Below are 17509 nucleotides of genomic sequence, written 5' to 3' on the forward strand. Positions count from 1 at the left end.
ATTAAAATGCTCCGAACATATATTTATTTAGAAATAGACTTCATTCCATCTGACAGATTAGAATTACAATAAGGGATTAACGTGAATAGATTTTTAGACCATCATCAAATTAATTCTACAGTGAAAAAAGAAATTTAAGACTAATCAGGTCAAATTATAAACACTATCAATTGTGGTGCTATCCATAATCTCAAAACCCCCAAACTACTGACTACAATATACAAGGCACTCTCCAAAATCAGATCAGTGAATAAATCAATATCTCTTCCTATTGTGAAATGGGGCAGATTTATCGGTCAGCTTTAAACTGGTCTCGTCTCAGATATGTTGAAAAAGCTTTAAAATGACTAGAAACCCCAATCTACAATTCATGCAGTACAATCCTGCAGAGTGCATTATACAAGGCCAATGTGAGATGGGTTTTACCCAAAAATCCTAATGAAGTTCTAATAAAATAGGACTATCATGTGGACCATATAGCGAATACCGTAATATTTTACTTGTGAAAGTAAAAAAGGTGATTCTGGTAGTAAATATGAAACTGAACTCAGAGGTAGGAAAAAATGGCTCTAAAACGATGAGAATCCACACAGAAGCTGCTGGAGGCAGATGTTCATATTTACAACTTTATTCTTTTACAATTAATTAACAATATTGTGAACATAAAAATGTATAAAAACTTTACGAATCTCAAAATATATAAGAGCATTTTTAGAAATTAGCTTAAATGTTTCTCTAGAATTCAAGTTGTACATTGAGTCTTAACTTTCAACTGACATTCAAAACTGTAACAACCAATCAACCAGCAGGAGGATTAAATGCTGCTAAAGCAACAGAAAGATCACCTTACAGAAAAGTGCTTATGAAAAACAAATGAACAGATGAATAGATTTGCATTACTTGGAATCTCTCGGTCCTTTTATATGTACAGTCATTAATACTAAATATAAATGTTAAAACAAAAAGCAAGCTATTAAAAAGTGCTAAATTGCAGAGTAATTTTGTTAAACCTAGCTAATGATATCTAAAAGTGAAGAGATACAAAGAAAGACATCCTGAATGTGTGTGACAGTTTTGTGTGGTTTCATATACATATGCAGAAAACCCCAACAAATATCTTCAGTCCTTAGCTTTCTGCTTTTTTTGAATCTTGTTGGATTTATTGAGGATTTTCATGAGGCCTTTAGACATGAAGTACGGCCTCTCTGCAGATCCATCATTACGCTCCAGATCTTCCACTGTGGGTGAGACAGGAAGACGAGTGTGAGCAATGCGCTGCTCGCTTATGTGGAAATAATGTGATCAAACATTATTCAGTAAATTGTATTTACTCACAGAAGCAGAGGAAGAGTGTGTCCACACACATGTTATACACGCTGAAAAATCCGTGTGCTATGAGGTAGCTACCCAACGCCACCGTCTACAGGAACAAAGGAAAAAAATAAATCAACGACGAATCCCTGAAAAATGGAAACAAGGACAACTATCCTAAAAAGAAGAGATTAGCTCACAATTATTGGCATCCAGTAGTAGTTGAGGTTTTCGGAACGGAAGCTGGAGCCCGGCAGCTTAATTCGTCCAGAGAAGAAAAAGAAGGACAAAACACCTGGAAAGGAGATTCAGACTTCAGAACCTATTCTTTCAGACAAACTGAGATATTAGAGTTTAATCAGCAGCGACCAAATGCTGCTGAGATGCTTTCATCATTTTCAGGGTTTCTTTTGTACTTTCTAATTTAGCATTTATCGCTTTTTTTAATGATTGAATGTAAACTATTGCAGCTTTGTATATATTTTAGTTGTACTTTTTCTTTTTCTTTAAATTGATTGTTTGAACTTCCTGTGTTTTAGCGCTCCCCTTAAAGCACTAATTGTTTTAACATGCAGCTACAAACAACTGAAACAGATTCTGTTTGGCAGGAACTCAACTAGAAACTGAACTTTTCCAGTTTCCACTTATTTAACTTCAAAGTTCAATCATCTTACTCCAATGAGAGATGACTGGTGATTTAAATGAGAGTGTCTCAGAGTCAGTCACAGTGATCAACCGACAGGGCGTTCCCGTCTCACCCTGGGTGCACATCGTGTGCGTGTCTGTGACATTTCGTCCCTGGCAGAGCTTCCAAACACACTGGCAGTGTTTCTGCCTTGTGCACTCTTTACCAGCTCTATGCTGTGCATAGAGCTGATTTGTTTTTTAATCTCATAAATTTGCCTCTCCACCATGTTTGCGGATGTAGCTTGCAGCTGTTTTGAGTTTTCTCTGATGCTTCCACTACACTCACCAGCACACAGCACAAAGACCATTTATCAACTTGTTGACAATTGTAACAGCTTAAAAGGCAGACGAGTTTGGACCAGGCCAGACTCGTCTAGTTCCTTTATAAATATAAATTGGAACAGCTCCCCAACAGATTAAAAATCAATCTACAAATTTAATTGAAAATATTCTATAATAACATAAAACCTGCTACAGAGCATTTTTACAAACCCCCCCACAGTGACAGATTTGCTAGATGAATCGATGTCGTCCTTACCTACACCTCCAACCACCATCAGCTTCCCAAAGAACAGCAGCAGGTCTGTGACTTTATCGAGCACCACAACCCTGAGAGCACAAGCAGGGCAGGACGGAGAAACACGACACTAAATCACTCAGTCTCTCAAACACGTGCAAATACATCCATGTTCTGTACAAGCATTACAGGAACTGTAAGCATGCAGTACTAAGCACAGACCCTTTACTGTGGAAATAACTACAACACAAACCTTATCACATTTCTCATGAGCAGCTGAAAAGCATTTTTGGCTGAGACACAGAAGTTTTTCCCATAAATGGCAATCTGACAAAAAAACAAACAAACAAAAAAAAAAAAAACAGAGTGATTTTCAGACTCCAGTGAAATACTGGATAAATTATGTAAAGATAGTAAAACAAATTTTATCATGTTTAGAGTAGAAAAAGAAACTCTTATAGTTAATATCAAAGGCTGTTTTTCACATGATGTCCTCTCACCATGATGTAAGCGTTCCTGTTGATGAACTTGATGAACTTCTCCAGACACCACAAGCAGCACTTCAGGCAGCACAATATAAAACGCACACAACTGTTCTGCGACCCTGGAGACGACAAGTCAGGGAAAATTCTTAGTGTCTTAGTATATAAACATTTTTGACCACCCAGTTATTTCAAAATATACTTTTACTCGTATCCTCAGTGGCAGTGACATCTGAGAATATTATCACTCTTACCTCTTGTTTTCTGGTCAATGTACTCCAGGATCAACCTCATGATCTGAACCAGGGTCAGGATCAAAGCACCAAATGCCAAGGAGCCCAAATGGTACCTTGAAAAATCATTACATGTTGTATTCTTAGCCAGTTTAAAAGATATATGTAGATTCCAGGTGTAAAAACTAAACTAATAGTGAACTGCCTAAAACTGGCAACGACAATTAAACAGACGCTTCTGTTTTTACAAAGACATAAGTGAAAATCTTCTTTAGCTCCTTCGCTCTGTGGTAAGATTTTAGGTCCAGTTGTTAGTTTCGTAAATACAACATCAAGTCCATTTTGTAAATTAGGATCATTTTTAGAGTCAGGAAGGAGTATTACTTAGGATATGGCCAATGGTTAGCAATGAATGGGGTGTCCCTCAGTTTCTCAGTCTGATCAGCTTCATGACATCTGGTTTCAAAACACTAAGATTACAGCGCTCAAGTCAAGGCTTCAAAACAGGACATGAAAAATCAGTGGCTGGCATTATGTTGGCATGTCCATCTTTTATACTGACATGTGTCTACTGTCTACTGAATGCAACGTGCTGAAGAATGAATGATGAAATAGCAGCATTGATAATGCAGTTCTTTTTTTTAAGAAGAACAAAACTTATGTGGGACATCATGTCAGGAAATATTAGATTAGCTGTGTACAGCAGACAATTTACAAATCAGAGTTAAAATAAAAAATAGAGATGTGGCTGGTTTAATTGCTGCGGTCGGCCTGTACTAAGAATCACCCTCTACTTGAAGACTTTGACTTCTAGGTAAAAACGTTTGACAAGTTACAGAACATAAAACAAAGTTATGTTCACAGTCATCCGCGGCAGCTTAATGGAAAAATAATCCACGTTTCTAATATTTCTTCAGCCCCCCCAATTATAAATTATGAAAATATTAGGCTTTGTGTGCGCGTTATCCTCTGAAACATACTGTAATCATATAAAAAGAATTGGGTCTCAAAATGGCACCTCTGGGTCATTTACTCTTTACTCATTCATTGTTGCAGGATGTGGTAGTTGCTCATTAACCTACCTGAGTGAGCGTATAAAACCTCCAAAGAGAGGGAACATGGGGATGTCAGACGGTTTTTCGAAAGCCCAGTAGTAGGAGGCGAAAGCTCCAGCCAGCGTGCACTGTCCAAGAGCAATGACAAAGTTGACACACCAGAGAAAAGCCACCACGTTGTAGATGTGCAGGTACTGGAGGTTCTTCCGGAAGGTGTCCGTGCTATTGTAGTTGATGAAGATGCAGCTGGCTGAGGGGCAGTTCGGGTAATCCGATGAGGTGAAGTTCTGCGAGGAGAACAAGAAAGTAGCAGTGATGGCGTATGAAATGGTTGTGCATGTATTTGCCAAAAGGCTACCAAAAACAAACAAACAAACAGTAAACCAATTATTAACCAATTAAACAATAGTTTTAAATCCTCTTTAATCCTGAATGACAAGACTCTATCAATCATCATATCACAACACTTTGCTCCAAGACCGTGAGGTAAAACTTCAGCTATCAGGTCCCTTTGCTATGGAGCCAGGTCCCAGTTTGAATTCACAAAACATACCTCTCTATTTTTAAGATAAAAAAAATCAAAACTTTCAGCCTTATTATGAAGATTATAGTTGGGGCTGGATCAGGTGACCCTGAATTGAATTACAGTTAATTATCTCCTAGACAAGTCAAGGAAAAAAAATGTTTTGAAAATTTATCCCCAGTAGACTCACCAGAGGGTCACAGTTCTTGGTGCCATCGATACTACTACAGTCGTTCATGGTGGAGTTCAGAGCCACCACTTTGTAGGTGGGACTTCCTGAAGTAGCCAAATATCTGCATCCATTTGTTTAAGAAAAGAACTGAAAGCGTTTATCAAATATCATCTATATATTACAGACCATAGTGTAGCCTGAGAATAACATGTACACACATGCAAACATAACAATAATGGATACAAAGCAGTAGCCCCCCAGTAAGCCACACACACCACCAGGAGAACAAAGGTGACCACAGGGTACAGCAGAGTGGACATCATGTAGCTGATAGCTCTGCAGAATATCAACACACATCATGAGGTCATGCCAAGGTTTTGTGACATTTTCACAATAAGATAAAAACGCACTGTTACTTTTATTGTGATAAATAAAACTAATAGAGTCCCTTTTAAGATTAAGAATTGAATTATTCACATCACGTTTGTTAAAAGTGAGTCAGTCCTGTGGATGATTTTTCGTTTTGTTTAACCTACTTGCTGGACTCCTGGATGAGGGCGATGGCAATGAGGATTCTTGTGCGTAAGAAGATGAGGGTCAGCAGAAGGATCCCCTCAACTATGCATAAAATTATCACTGAGGAGCAGAATAACGAGAGTCACAAAAAGGAACACAAGCCCACACCCAACTGCTACACACCACAATCATACACACAGATATTAACCCACATGTGTTCTCCCTGTTACTTTACTTGTAATGTACTTTATTTATTCTGATCTTTTAACATGCCTAGCTTTGAACTTTTATATACCTATGTACCTTACTCATGTATGTGTATACTTGTTTTGTATATTTTACTGTGTGTAACTACTGCCGAATAAACTGTGGCCTTTGGCCCAGACACACAAAAGAATTCATCTTTTAAATGATTAATCTTAACCATACTTGCCAACCTTGAGACCTGAGAATTAGGGAGACATTCAAAAGGGCTGTTGGGGGGGGGGGGGGGGGGGGGGGGGATATACATATACATATATATACAAAAAACTTGAATTTTACAATGTTTATTTATCGGCCAGAAACAACAGGGGTGTCCAAATTCAGAGGCTGTGTCCACCTGAGAACCCGGCCTTCGCGATCTAAGTGGGCCGGGTCCTCCGACAGCCAGGTAGACCAGAAATGAGCGACTGTGAAATTGGACGGTCTAGCCTTCAGAATTACGTCATCGTCTGCTCCTTGCTGTCTAAAATATAACCGGACGCTGGCGTAGATTTTTGACCATCTCACACTTCTGTTTAATCAGTTTTCTGTTTGACGTTTATTCACCTGTGTCAAAAACCCGGGAGGAACCCTCCCCAGGGATCAATAAAATTTTATCTAATCTAATCTAATAACTTTAATCTCAGCCAAACCGATTTACTCACGAACAAATAAAACACTGACACAGACCAAACAATAACATTTTTAAGTTAAGTGACTTATATATCATGTTTAACCTGAGTAGCGAAAGACCGCGGTGGTTTGAAAACGATGTGCCGGGAGTTTGCTGTTCTCCCTGGATCAGATATTTGAAGTTTACACAGCTACATTGTCGGCTGAAAATATGTTAAAAGTTTATTTTGTGACCCAGAAAGAGAAATAAGAGTAATATTGAAACTAAGTAGCTGCGGTAATAGTAGCCATTGTTGGAAACTGGAATTGGCTGGGCCAATCTGGGATATGGTTTTTCAATTTTGTTGTCCGGGTGGAAAACCGGGAGAAATTCGGGAGAATGGTCGCTCCGGGAGATTTTCGGGAGGGGCACTGAAATTCGGGATTCTCCCGGAAAAATCGGGAGGGTTGGCATGTATGATCTTAAGAATCTAACTTTTTGCCTACTTTTATTTCAAAAATATATATGTATGCACAGGATTAGATTGACAATCAACATTAAGCTACCAATGCTTAATGTGTCAGTGTAAAACAAAGAAAACTATAACCCCCAAAATAAAGGATATTTGTGTTACTGAATCCGTTTTACAATGTCATTATTCAAGAGGTGCTGTAAACATGACATGCAATTCCTGCAAGCCAACAGTGGTTTTATTGCATTTATTTTTAGATATACTGATTTCAGTACACACATAATGTGCCAATAATGTCCTTGTTTATTTAGATTTTATACCTCTCTTTTCCTCTGTACTCTTACTTGTAAAATACCACAGAATAGCTGCTGTGCATAAACTCTGTCAAAATGGCCATATAAAGAAAAGCACTTTCTTTCTAGTGTAAATGCATAATTTCCAGTTCTAGATTAATTTTATTACTTTTATATCCAACACTTGACCCAATTAGCTTATTAATGCACCCACAGCTCGCTCGCTCTCAACCTCTGAGAACATTACAAAGACAAGACAGAGAAATATTTGGTGACATTTGAACAGCACAGCAAAGGTTAGAACTAAATAGCATTTTAATGACACTCACAGAATGCCAGCCAAGTCTCTTGGACTTCTAGATAACTCTGGAAATTTGTGGTGAATCCAATTGTAGTGATGGTAGCAGAGTTTTGTTTGTAGTTTATATATTCCCAGGCGCAGTGCCATATTCCTGAAAAAAGAAAAAAAAAGAAGAAAAAAATAGTTTTGTTTTTTTAACTTCACTTTGTATTTCAAGAGATAAAATAACTAGTTCCTCTTTGCATCCAGACATCCCTGCATCTCTGTGTGGCTGATTTAAAAACTATTCCAGGTGTGTATTTACCATAAGCTCCAGCAGCCAACACTCCAATGATGAGGACCCACACCATGACTGGAGCGGTAAACCTCAACAGCAACAGGAACAACAGACTGACAAGCTTGGCTTTCACCAAACCACTGAGACAGGACAGGTGGACAGGATGGAGGGACAGTTAGGACATTTATAAGAAATTAAAGCAACGATTTTAAGGTAAAAAGAAAGCCGTGAGAAAGATGTAAACTATATTAAGAACACATATCCAACTTAATGTAATCTCATACAAAGCCTCTGCCACAATTTCTACTGGTACCATTTACTTTTTTGCTGACACTGTCCATTAGGTAATATTTTATATTTGCTCCTGAAGCAATTGTGAGGGCAGTAGTGTATTTGCAATACACTGAAATCATTAACCTACATGACAAAAAGGAAATGCATAGATCATGTAAAAGCAGAATTTGTGTCAAGGTTCTTATTGAATTTAATTACACTGTGCAGGTGTTCCTCATGAAGAGGATGGTAAATATATGCTGATAACCACATGCTTTAGATAATAGCTTGGGACCTTTTTGATAACAAACACATTATCTGAAATCACTGACAAGTATATTAATATACAGTAATCATTTATTTTTATGTTAAAAATAATAATTGAAAGTGAATGTATTCTGTTCGTTTTCTTATTAAGACAGAGCACCTGATACAGCATTTTAGATATTAAGTTGACACTACTACTTTGTGTTAAGGCTTATTCGATATCATCAAAACTTCATTACAAAATCTGACTTCTATCTGTACATCAGCAGGTGGCAGTGTGCAATGCTGGTTCAGCAGGGAAACTCACAGGATGATCCACGGCCATGACGATGCAAAATCTGCAAAGATTCGGGTGGCGATGTCCTTAGCGTTCAAGCTGTTGATAATGCCCCTAACGAAGACAAAACAGGACAAGATGTGATGGTGGCACTTTTGCTTTTAAATAGTAAAAAGTCATCATCAGATAAAACAAATACTACAAATGAAAAACAAAAACAAAAAAAACAAAAACAACGAACAACAGCATTTAAAACCCATTTCTAAAAGTGGTACGGGGGTAATTAAAAGGTGCGTGAAAAGATCATCATGCAGCCAACAGTGACCATTTTTATATAATTATGTTCTACATGTCTAATGTGACACTAATAAAGCTGGAAAGTCATAGAAACCAGAAATAACCCAAGATATTCAGCATAGGCAGACAGAGAGTGTAAGACAACTACTCATTAATGCTTTAGGGCTGCAAATCCCAAGACAGTGTGTCACATGAAATCTAAGGCCGCTGTGTATAAGTGAGTTAAACGCAGCAACAAGAGCAACTAGAACTAGCTGCTACGCTACGGCTCAACAGAGACTCACAAAACCACCAACCCTGTGCTGTTGATAAGGAGGAAAAAGACACAAGATTATTAAAGTCTGTGGGTTCATTTAGATTCATAGTCATCTTGATAATGTCTATTACCCAGTGCCATTTTTGATGAGGGCAACAGTGTCATTCACTGAGGCAGGCAAGCCTGGAACATTCGCAAAGTATGAAGGTATGTTCCCCAAGGCTGTGATATCAGGAAAACATCTCCCCAGCACTAACCACACAGAACAAAAAAGGAAAATAAAATTAACCATAAATATGGAGTTAGAATGTTTTTTAGATCTCTATACACAAGGTACTGTACTGTGTATTGAACATACAAGGAAATTTAAATGAAAGCAGTAATGTGAATTTGTTACTGACCAGGGGTTGTAGGTATGAGCATGAAAGGACACCACTCCTTTTGTACAATCTCACTAACACTCTGAAAAACATATTTAACAATCACATTTTGGCCAAAAATAAATACTGCATACATAGAATACATAAAAATAGAGACAGCCACCAGTGCTAGCCCTGCCTCCTAGACTGCAGCTATGGCATAAATCTGAAACCTCTACGCAACATCTTCTATGAGTTAATGCAAGTTATTTTAAGATTTTCTGACCTTGACTTTAAGCATCGAGGTCACTAATATTCAAACTTTACTGAGATTTGAAAATCAAATTGAAAGTCTCAAGTTTCCCTGTTCTCGAGTTATGATCTTCACAAAGTTGGCTGTTCACGCCGCCAGCCCAGTAGCGTGACAAGAATACTTTCTTTTAAACACCGTTTGTAGCTTACCAAGTTAGGATTGTTGAGGTTAAGAGATGGCACGCAGTAATTTGGATTGAAAACGTTTGCAGGTTTTTCATTTGGAAGGTACGACTGTATGTTCACGGCCCAGAAGTCAGAGGGACATTCTTTCACACACACCTATGGGTAATGAAAAAAATAGGAATATTTATGCAGCACAGAGAGGAAAGTAAAGAGTTTGAACAGGAACAGCAAACTGCAGCAGCTGTGTATACCTGCGTGGTTGGACACTGGAAACCATTGAGAACACTTGCCATCACATTGACAGACGTTGCACATTTGAGAATGTCAAAGTAAAGCAAGTTGGGTCGGTCTCTGAAAGACATGAATAAAGTTTTTATTTCATATTATATTATTAAGTGTGTATATATTTTCTATATTTAAATAAAATGACTCTAAACAATGGTTAAATTACTTATTTGGCCCAACTCCACAGAACCAGCCAGTTGAGTTTCTTGCGTAAAGAACATCTCTTGGATCTCCATAGATCCGAGCTGACAGAGGGGGGAAAAAAGCACAAATTAATACTCAGAAAGAAACTAAAAGCCAATCATCTAAATGTTTGACCTAATCCATCTTGTTCAATGTGTTGCTTGCAGATTTCTCCCACTATAAATCCACCCTTGTGTGCAGTGCTTTTAATAATCTCAATGGAGGAAATAGATTTGGGAAATACTAGCCATTGAACACACAAATAAGGTCACTTCATGACCCATCAGGCCGCTGTGTTTGCTCTAGATAACAGATGGCCCTGAGTGTTGGAATGAGTTTGATGACAGAGCAATAAAAAGCTGCTGACTGGAACTATATGAAAAACATAGCTGTTCATAGTAACAATAGAAACTAAACAACTGAAAGAAACAACAAGTGTAATCCTTTACATCATGTAAATCTACTTGGCATTTATAAATCAAGAGCTGTAAATCTCTGCCATTAAATGAATCTTCTGGTTTGACAAAAGGGAAAAACAGTTAACACGAATTGGTCTAAATGCAACAAAATTCATGAACAATGAATGATTCTAAAAACCAGTAGTTTCTGTGAAGTCAGAAAGTTAACTAGTGACTTGATGGGTTACATATTGTTATAGCCTGCTGGATAGAGGCAGGCTTGCTCTTCCACCCTACCTAGTTCTTTATATCAACTACATAGTAGCTTCATACGAAAAAGACGGACACATGACTAATTAGACCTTAGAGGGGTTTACCTCTGACAAACATCTGGCAGACAGTCTTAACAGTTTTTACCTTCGTTTTGAGAACTTTGACTGTTCTAGGCAGACCAGCACACTGAGGGAAAAGACTATCACTCCCCCATCAATTTGTACTGATGAGAGGGGGGTAGCTAATCTTTTTAGAAACACTAAAAGCAAGAGTCCTGGACCTGACAACATCTGTGGACAGGTACTGAGAACTTGTGCTGATCAGCTGAGTGGGATTTTTCACCATATCTTCTCACTTTCTTCAGAGCTACAGACAGTACCTAAGATTTGGAAACATGCCATCATTGTTCCTGTTGCTAAGGGCAGTTCTCCTAAGGTACTGAATGATTTTAGGCCTGTGGCTCTGACTTCTTTAGTGATGAAGTTATTTGAGAAGATAATTAAGATGGAGATTTTAATGCATGTTGAACACCATCTTGACCCCTTCCAGTTCGTCTATAGAGCAGGGAGAGGTGTGGAGGATGCTGCTGTCACACTCCTGCATCTCTTGTATAAGCATCTTGAGGCCCCCCACACCCATGCAAGATTATTATTTGCTGACTTTTCATCAGCATTCAATACAATTCAACCCTTCTTACTTGCTGACAGGCTTTACAATCATTTCAAGCTTGACGCTAGTCTGGTCGGCTGGGTGACAGACTTTCTGACTAATAGGTCACAATGCGTGAGGGTGAATCATGTATTTTCTGATGTGCTCTCCTCCTCTACTGGATCACCCCAGGGTTGTTGCCTCTCTCCCCTACTGTTCATTCTGTACACGAATGAGTGTCGCAGCAATTTCACGAACAGACATATCCTGAAGTTTGCTGACGACACAGTGATCGTCAGTCTTCTAGTGGGGGACGAGTCAGGCCATGGACAGGTTGTAGATGATTTTGTGAATTGGTGTGATGAGTCCTTCCTTTCACTTAATGTGTCAAAAACTAAAGACATGATTATTGATTTTAGGAAGTCCTCTTATAGCTCATCACCCACTATCATTAAATCTGCCGATATTGGGATAATTGAGAGTTATAAATATCTAGGTGTGGCACTTGACCATAAACTGTGTTTTGAATCTCATGCTGATGCCACTACTAAAAAAGTTCAACAAAGACTGTTCTTTTTAAGGAAAATGAGATCTTTTAATGTCTCATCTGAGATGTTGTCCTTGTTTTATAGAAGTTTTATCGAATCTGTGATGTCTTTTTGTATCGCTGCCTGGTTTGGTAACCTGACGGTGAAGAATAAGAATCGGTTGGGACTTCTGGTAAAAACTGCTAGCAAAATTTCAGGGCGCTGGCAAGATGGACTTTTGGCCATTTACAATAGAAATGTGCTTAGAAAGGCTCATTCTATTATGAGTTGTTTGAACCATCCACTTCACAGTGAGTTTGAGTTGTTGCCTTCCGACCGCCGTTTTAGAGTACCTGTGAGGAAGACTAAAAGACTCCAGGTCTCTTTTATCCCCACTGCATCTTGTCTCCTCAATGGCAAATCCTAGTCCTAGGACTTTCTTTCACTATTATTGTCATTATTATTTTATAGTATTTATAGTATATAGCAGCAGTGAGTATGAAGTGAAAAACATGAGGACATATGAAAACACAGTTGGGCACATAATGCCTGTGCTGGCAGGGTTGGGTTTCTCTTACCTAAAACGCCAACTACTATGTAGCCAATGATGACCAGCAGGAAGAGGATACAGCAGATTATATCTGTACACCCTCTGTGTAAAAAAAAAAAAAAAAAAAAAAAAAAAGAAAAGAAAAAGAAAGTGAGATAGTATTAAGTAAAGTGAACAAGGTAAGCTTTGCATGGGTTTTTGATTTTGTTAAATGTGTCTTCATTAAATGTGATAAATGTGTCTTCCTAGGCCAACAGAAAACACACACACACTACACCAGGAACCACACAGCTGGACAGAGGACAGGGGGGTTAAAATGTAAGAATTTCACCACCTATCCAGTGAGCTTTGAGTCAGACTTACCTATTCTTTACAGGTCCTTTGAAATTATGGTCAAACTGCGCTGGTTGTCCTGGGAAAGGCAAACATTCGCCATTAATCAACAACTTCCTTATTTGTGAACAGATGATCAAGGACACATTAGCAGTTTCTTACACATTTTTGAACTGCTGATTTAATGTATAACTGTGCAACAATGGACAAGGTGCAGTTATTAAAACAGGCCTTTTTGGATAAAGACATTTTGACCATTGCCATCTGGTTATACTGGAGTTTTATTTAGCCAGTTCCTGAAATATTTCTTATAGTTTAAACAGGCACCCTCTGTTTAAAGTTAATGAATTACTTCTAAGTGAATAAGGAAAACTTTCAGAGACTTGCATTCATATTTTATGGGCTGATTGTTCATAGAGGTGTTGCTGTATAATCACTATGACAGGAATTGAATTACTAGGAAGAAATATGTCATTGTTGTTTCCTGGAACAGAGAGAGGGACAGTTAGCAGGAACCAACAAGGAATACAGTGGACTTACAAATCAAGCGGGTCTGAATATAAAATAAAATGCATATTTTATGTTAGAAAATATATGTTTAATCATACCATAGGGAGTAAAAAAAAAAATTACTGAGTGAGGCACAGCACTGACAGCAGCAGCTCTCAGGATAATCATTTGTCGACATAGTTTTTTTTAATAGAATTTGAATTGAAACAATGAGACTGTCCTGCCTCTACAAAGCAAAGTGTACTAGTTTAATTGCAAACAATGAAACTCAGGAAACTTCTTTGAGATACTTTCAGCTGAAAAAAAAAAAAAAAATCCATCCACCAAAGTCAGATCTGCATTATCCTGTCGAGCAGGAATAACCCGATAGGACAAGCCACCCTCATATGGTATTAACTACAATGACTAAATGATTTATGGCTTTGTAATCCACGTGTACTTCATATTTGATCATAAGAAAAAGCTGCACTCCTCACTTTATGAAAACTAATAGCATAAGGTAGCTTAAAAGTTACAACATTTAAAAGTCGTCTCACTGAGTAATTTGAATAGAGCTGAAAGGACAGTGTGTCAACATTGCACATAGTCCCTCAGGCTTTCCGAGAAGGATGCAAATATTACAACAGGATGTATGAACTTCAGGGCCAATCATGTGATTCAAAGCTGGCAATAAGTGGCCATAACAAAAAGCTAATTGTACATTATAGTGTAATCCTTCAAAACAGGAAGGGCTAATAAAATGCCAATTACTGCAACACATAAGATCAGAAGGTTTTTCATCTCAGTATTGTTCAGTCATTGAAATATCAGGTGTGTCAAACAAACAATTCATTGAAAAGACTACACTAACGTCCTCCAAATCTCCACTCGAGAAATACTTAGAGAAACGTCAGAGATACAAAATGCTGACAACACAGACAGCTTTTCACTGGTTTGTTTTTCCGTGAGTGTCAGATTTCATCTGCTAGGACGCTGTTGTGTGTTTAGAGTAAATGACAGTCTGCACCTTTAGATGACACACAACTTTTCAGTTCTTCCCTCGTAAAAAACTGATGCAAAGCCTTAAACCTTTAAACTTTGAACCTCATACAGGCTGGTATTTTACAGCTTGAATTTGAAAAAATTACAAAGGACCATGAATACGAAAGTTATCGCATGACCCTGTCTTAAGATGAATGAGGCAGATGACAGAACAGACCTAGTCCTTTAAACCCACAGCAATGCAACCAGTTAAAGCAATGACTTAACATAGAAGTGGCACAAGGAGACTCTGACACAAAGAAAAACATAGATGTTACCTAAATTCTTCGGTTTGTCTGTAAAAAGAAATTATGGCTTGGTTAATTGTAGCCGGCATAGACTGATTTACAATGGGTTTTTTTTTTGGTTTTTTAAATATTCAAATGTTATGCGACTCCTGGATATCTTGTGATTAAACATTCCAATGGCTACAATAACCGGAGAAAGGTTTTCTTATTAGAACATCAATTTGAAAAAAATAATGAAAAAGAAAGAAGAAGCTTATTCTCCCACAAAAGAACATGGCTGCAGGATTTAAGTTTGCAAAGTTGTATGTGAACAAATCACAAGAGTTCTAGGACAGTGTCCTTCAGACAGACACAACCATGTCAGCACAAACACCCCATACCAACTGTGTAAAGTCAACCATGAACAAGAGCCAGTTTAGCTCACTGGGATGAGCAGGCGACCATATACTGTACAGCTTGGTTCGAATCCGACCTGTGGAATGAGAGTTGTCTTTGTCAGTGTAGCTACCCTTGGAAAAAATAGGAACCTATTCTAATGAGCATCAAACCATGTTTTTATTGATATATATTAAAGGTGTCAAAACCCATTATTAAGAGTACTGGGGAAATTGTCAAATGTCGTAGAGTGAAATGCCAAACCTGTCTGACAGGTTAAGCTTGGCTGTGTGTTGCTGTGTAATGTAACAGGACAATGATCCCAAGAACAGCAACAAATCTACAAACTCCAACTCACTATCAGACAGCTGACACCAAAATCACTTTATTTAACTCAGTCATTTTATAAATGTGTTAAGAATGTAAAATAAAGCCTATGTGCGATTCTCCTGTCTCCTACATTAGCTTTATTAACAGAGTTATGTTCTAACATTGGTTCACCTGTTGAACCAGGCAGGCTTAACAAGTTTTGTGGCCAATGATTTGCAATAAGGCACATCTTTCTCAACACTGTCTAAACTTTCTTAACCGAGACCAAAGTGCAACAGCTCCAAAAAAGGGAGCAAACAAATCTCTCACTAATGAATCAGGAAGTGTCCAAAGCCCTGAAAATGATTTCTACTTCCTTGTGAAGCCAATCAGAGCAACAAAGAATAGCTTTAAAGCTGAATCATCATTAGACCACTCATCTGAATTGACACACACACACACACACACACACACACACACACACACACACACACACACACACACACACTTTTAAGAAACAGAGGTTCAGCTGCCAGTGATGCTGTGGTCACCTGGTTTTTACATCTTATATGGAAGGACATGAAATCCATCCATCCATGTATGTTTACCTCCAGGGAGGGTTTGTTTATTGTAGCCTTATCAAACCTGCCAGAGTGCCAACAGACTCATGACTTACTCCAACAGAGCAGACTCCGTTCCACAAGGTGAAGTGGCCAAAACGTTTTCATCAGCAGCAACAGAATTTGTCTTTTAAGAATCTAAGCATCTCCAGTTTTAGAGTTTGTGTGCAAACCACAATCACAAGCCACAAGGCCACAATCTGTTAACTAATGCAACACAGACTCCCTGCTTTTACACTATGCAGACCAATAGTGCTTATGTGTACATTCGCCCTAATATGAAACAATGTTAACTGATCATTATAGAAATAAACTGCACATATTTTCATGATAAAACATTGATTTAGGCAACTTTCAAGCCTAAATAACTGAGGATTCTCATCAGGGAGAACAAACTGGTATTTAGATGAGAGATAATCAAGTATTTAGTTAGTTAGTATCTAATCCTTCGAACCCCAACACTACACAGTTAACACATTTGACCATAAGGCCATGCTCAGCTGACACTGTGATTAAATCTAAGCATTACATTAATAATGGAAGAAATTTTAAAGGACAGGATGCAATTATTTAAAACTATTTTAGCCTTCTTATTTCTCCCATTGGATAGTGTCTTTTTTCTTAGAGTCAGGTTTCTGAGGTGTCCTGATTTGTCAGTAATAAAACTGTCACAACATTTTAAAACTAGGTTATCTGTAAAACAATAAAACAGTTTGATTAGACTAATATTGGCACACGGCCTACTGTTAAACAGGAAGATAATTAAGATATCATTGAACTTTAAAGACCTAACAGTCATTAAAAAAAAATCCACGTTAGAAACAGTGGGTTTATGCTAATAACCACTTCATTAAAAAAAAAAAAAAAAAAGAGAGAGAGTTAGAAACTTTAACTTAAAACTCTAAAGAAAAAAATGGCGTGACACAAAAAATGAACACAGCTCTCACAAAGTATTTAACTCTAAACTCGTTCATTTCAGAGTTTTCTCAGCTGCCTTTGGAAATTTTTACTTTAACGCTGAAAGCAGATCCTCTGAGAACACCAACGGCCGACGTCAGCTCACCGTATTCGGAGTTCGGATTTTCCTCTTCTTGTTTTTTTTTAGCCATGTTCCGCCTGGACCTCCACCTGTTCCTCCTTACTCATAAAACGCAACTTCTTCTACACACTGCGAGCTTAAAACAAACAAGAAGCTAAAACCGACTTTTTCCGAGGGAGCTTCGCCGCGTTAGCGCGGACATTGCAACTAATGACTGAAGAAATCTTTTTCTTCCTGGCAGCTGTAACCAGGGAATGACGCGGCACGCGCACCTGCTGAGGGATGCGCACCTGCGCGGTGGACCAAAGATTGTTTATTAACAAGAGGAC

At 38.1% G+C, this 17509-nt stretch overlaps 1 protein-coding gene across 3 annotated transcripts; it reads right to left on the minus strand.

Annotated features, from left to right (window-relative positions):
• Positions 1 to 1004: 1004 nt before the first annotated feature.
• On the minus strand, positions 1005 to 17438 carry slc44a4 (solute carrier family 44 member 4). 3 transcript variants are annotated; one of them, XM_040021516.1, is made up of 23 exons: positions 17205 to 17438; positions 13090 to 13138; positions 12755 to 12828; positions 10314 to 10392; positions 10114 to 10213; positions 9887 to 10018; positions 9467 to 9527; positions 9197 to 9317; positions 9106 to 9111; positions 8543 to 8626; positions 7723 to 7835; positions 7447 to 7569; positions 5517 to 5616; positions 5224 to 5316; positions 4999 to 5101; positions 4313 to 4572; positions 3252 to 3346; positions 3016 to 3119; positions 2769 to 2842; positions 2537 to 2607; positions 1512 to 1606; positions 1336 to 1420; positions 1005 to 1238 (listed from the first exon to the last, which is right to left on the minus strand). In XM_040021516.1, the coding sequence occupies exons 1-23, from the start codon at positions 17248 to 17250 to the stop codon at positions 1120 to 1122; spliced, it is 2187 nt and encodes a 728-aa protein (XP_039877450.1). In that variant the 5' UTR covers positions 17251 to 17438; the 3' UTR covers positions 1005 to 1119. The 3 variants fall into 3 exon arrangements, with proteins under 3 accessions (XP_039877450.1, XP_039877449.1, XP_039877451.1); XM_040021515.1 differs by having other exon boundaries at positions 9094 to 9111; XM_040021517.1 differs by lacking the exon at positions 9106 to 9111 and having other exon boundaries at positions 17205 to 17437.
• Positions 17439 to 17509: the final 71 nt, after the last annotated feature.

This window comes from Simochromis diagramma, unplaced genomic scaffold (genome assembly GCF_900408965.1).
Source record: "Simochromis diagramma unplaced genomic scaffold, fSimDia1.1 OVJJ01000753.1, whole genome shotgun sequence".
Taxonomy (NCBI): domain Eukaryota; kingdom Metazoa; phylum Chordata; class Actinopteri; order Cichliformes; family Cichlidae; genus Simochromis; species Simochromis diagramma.

Bases quoted from the DNA above. Each gene is read 5' to 3' on its own strand.
- slc44a4 (XM_040021515.1), bottom strand. From the start codon at position 17,250: ATGGCTAAAAAAAAACAAGAAGAGGAAAATCCGAACTCCGAATACG. The intron at 13,139-17,204 runs GTGAGCTGACGT...TGCCTTTCCCAG, and splicing joins AAATCCGAACTCCGAATACG to GACAACCAGCGCAGTTTGAC. The intron at 1,607-2,536 runs GTAAGGACGACA...TCTCCTTTCCAG, and splicing joins GATGGTGGTTGGAGGTGTAG to GTGTTTTGTCCTTCTTTTTC.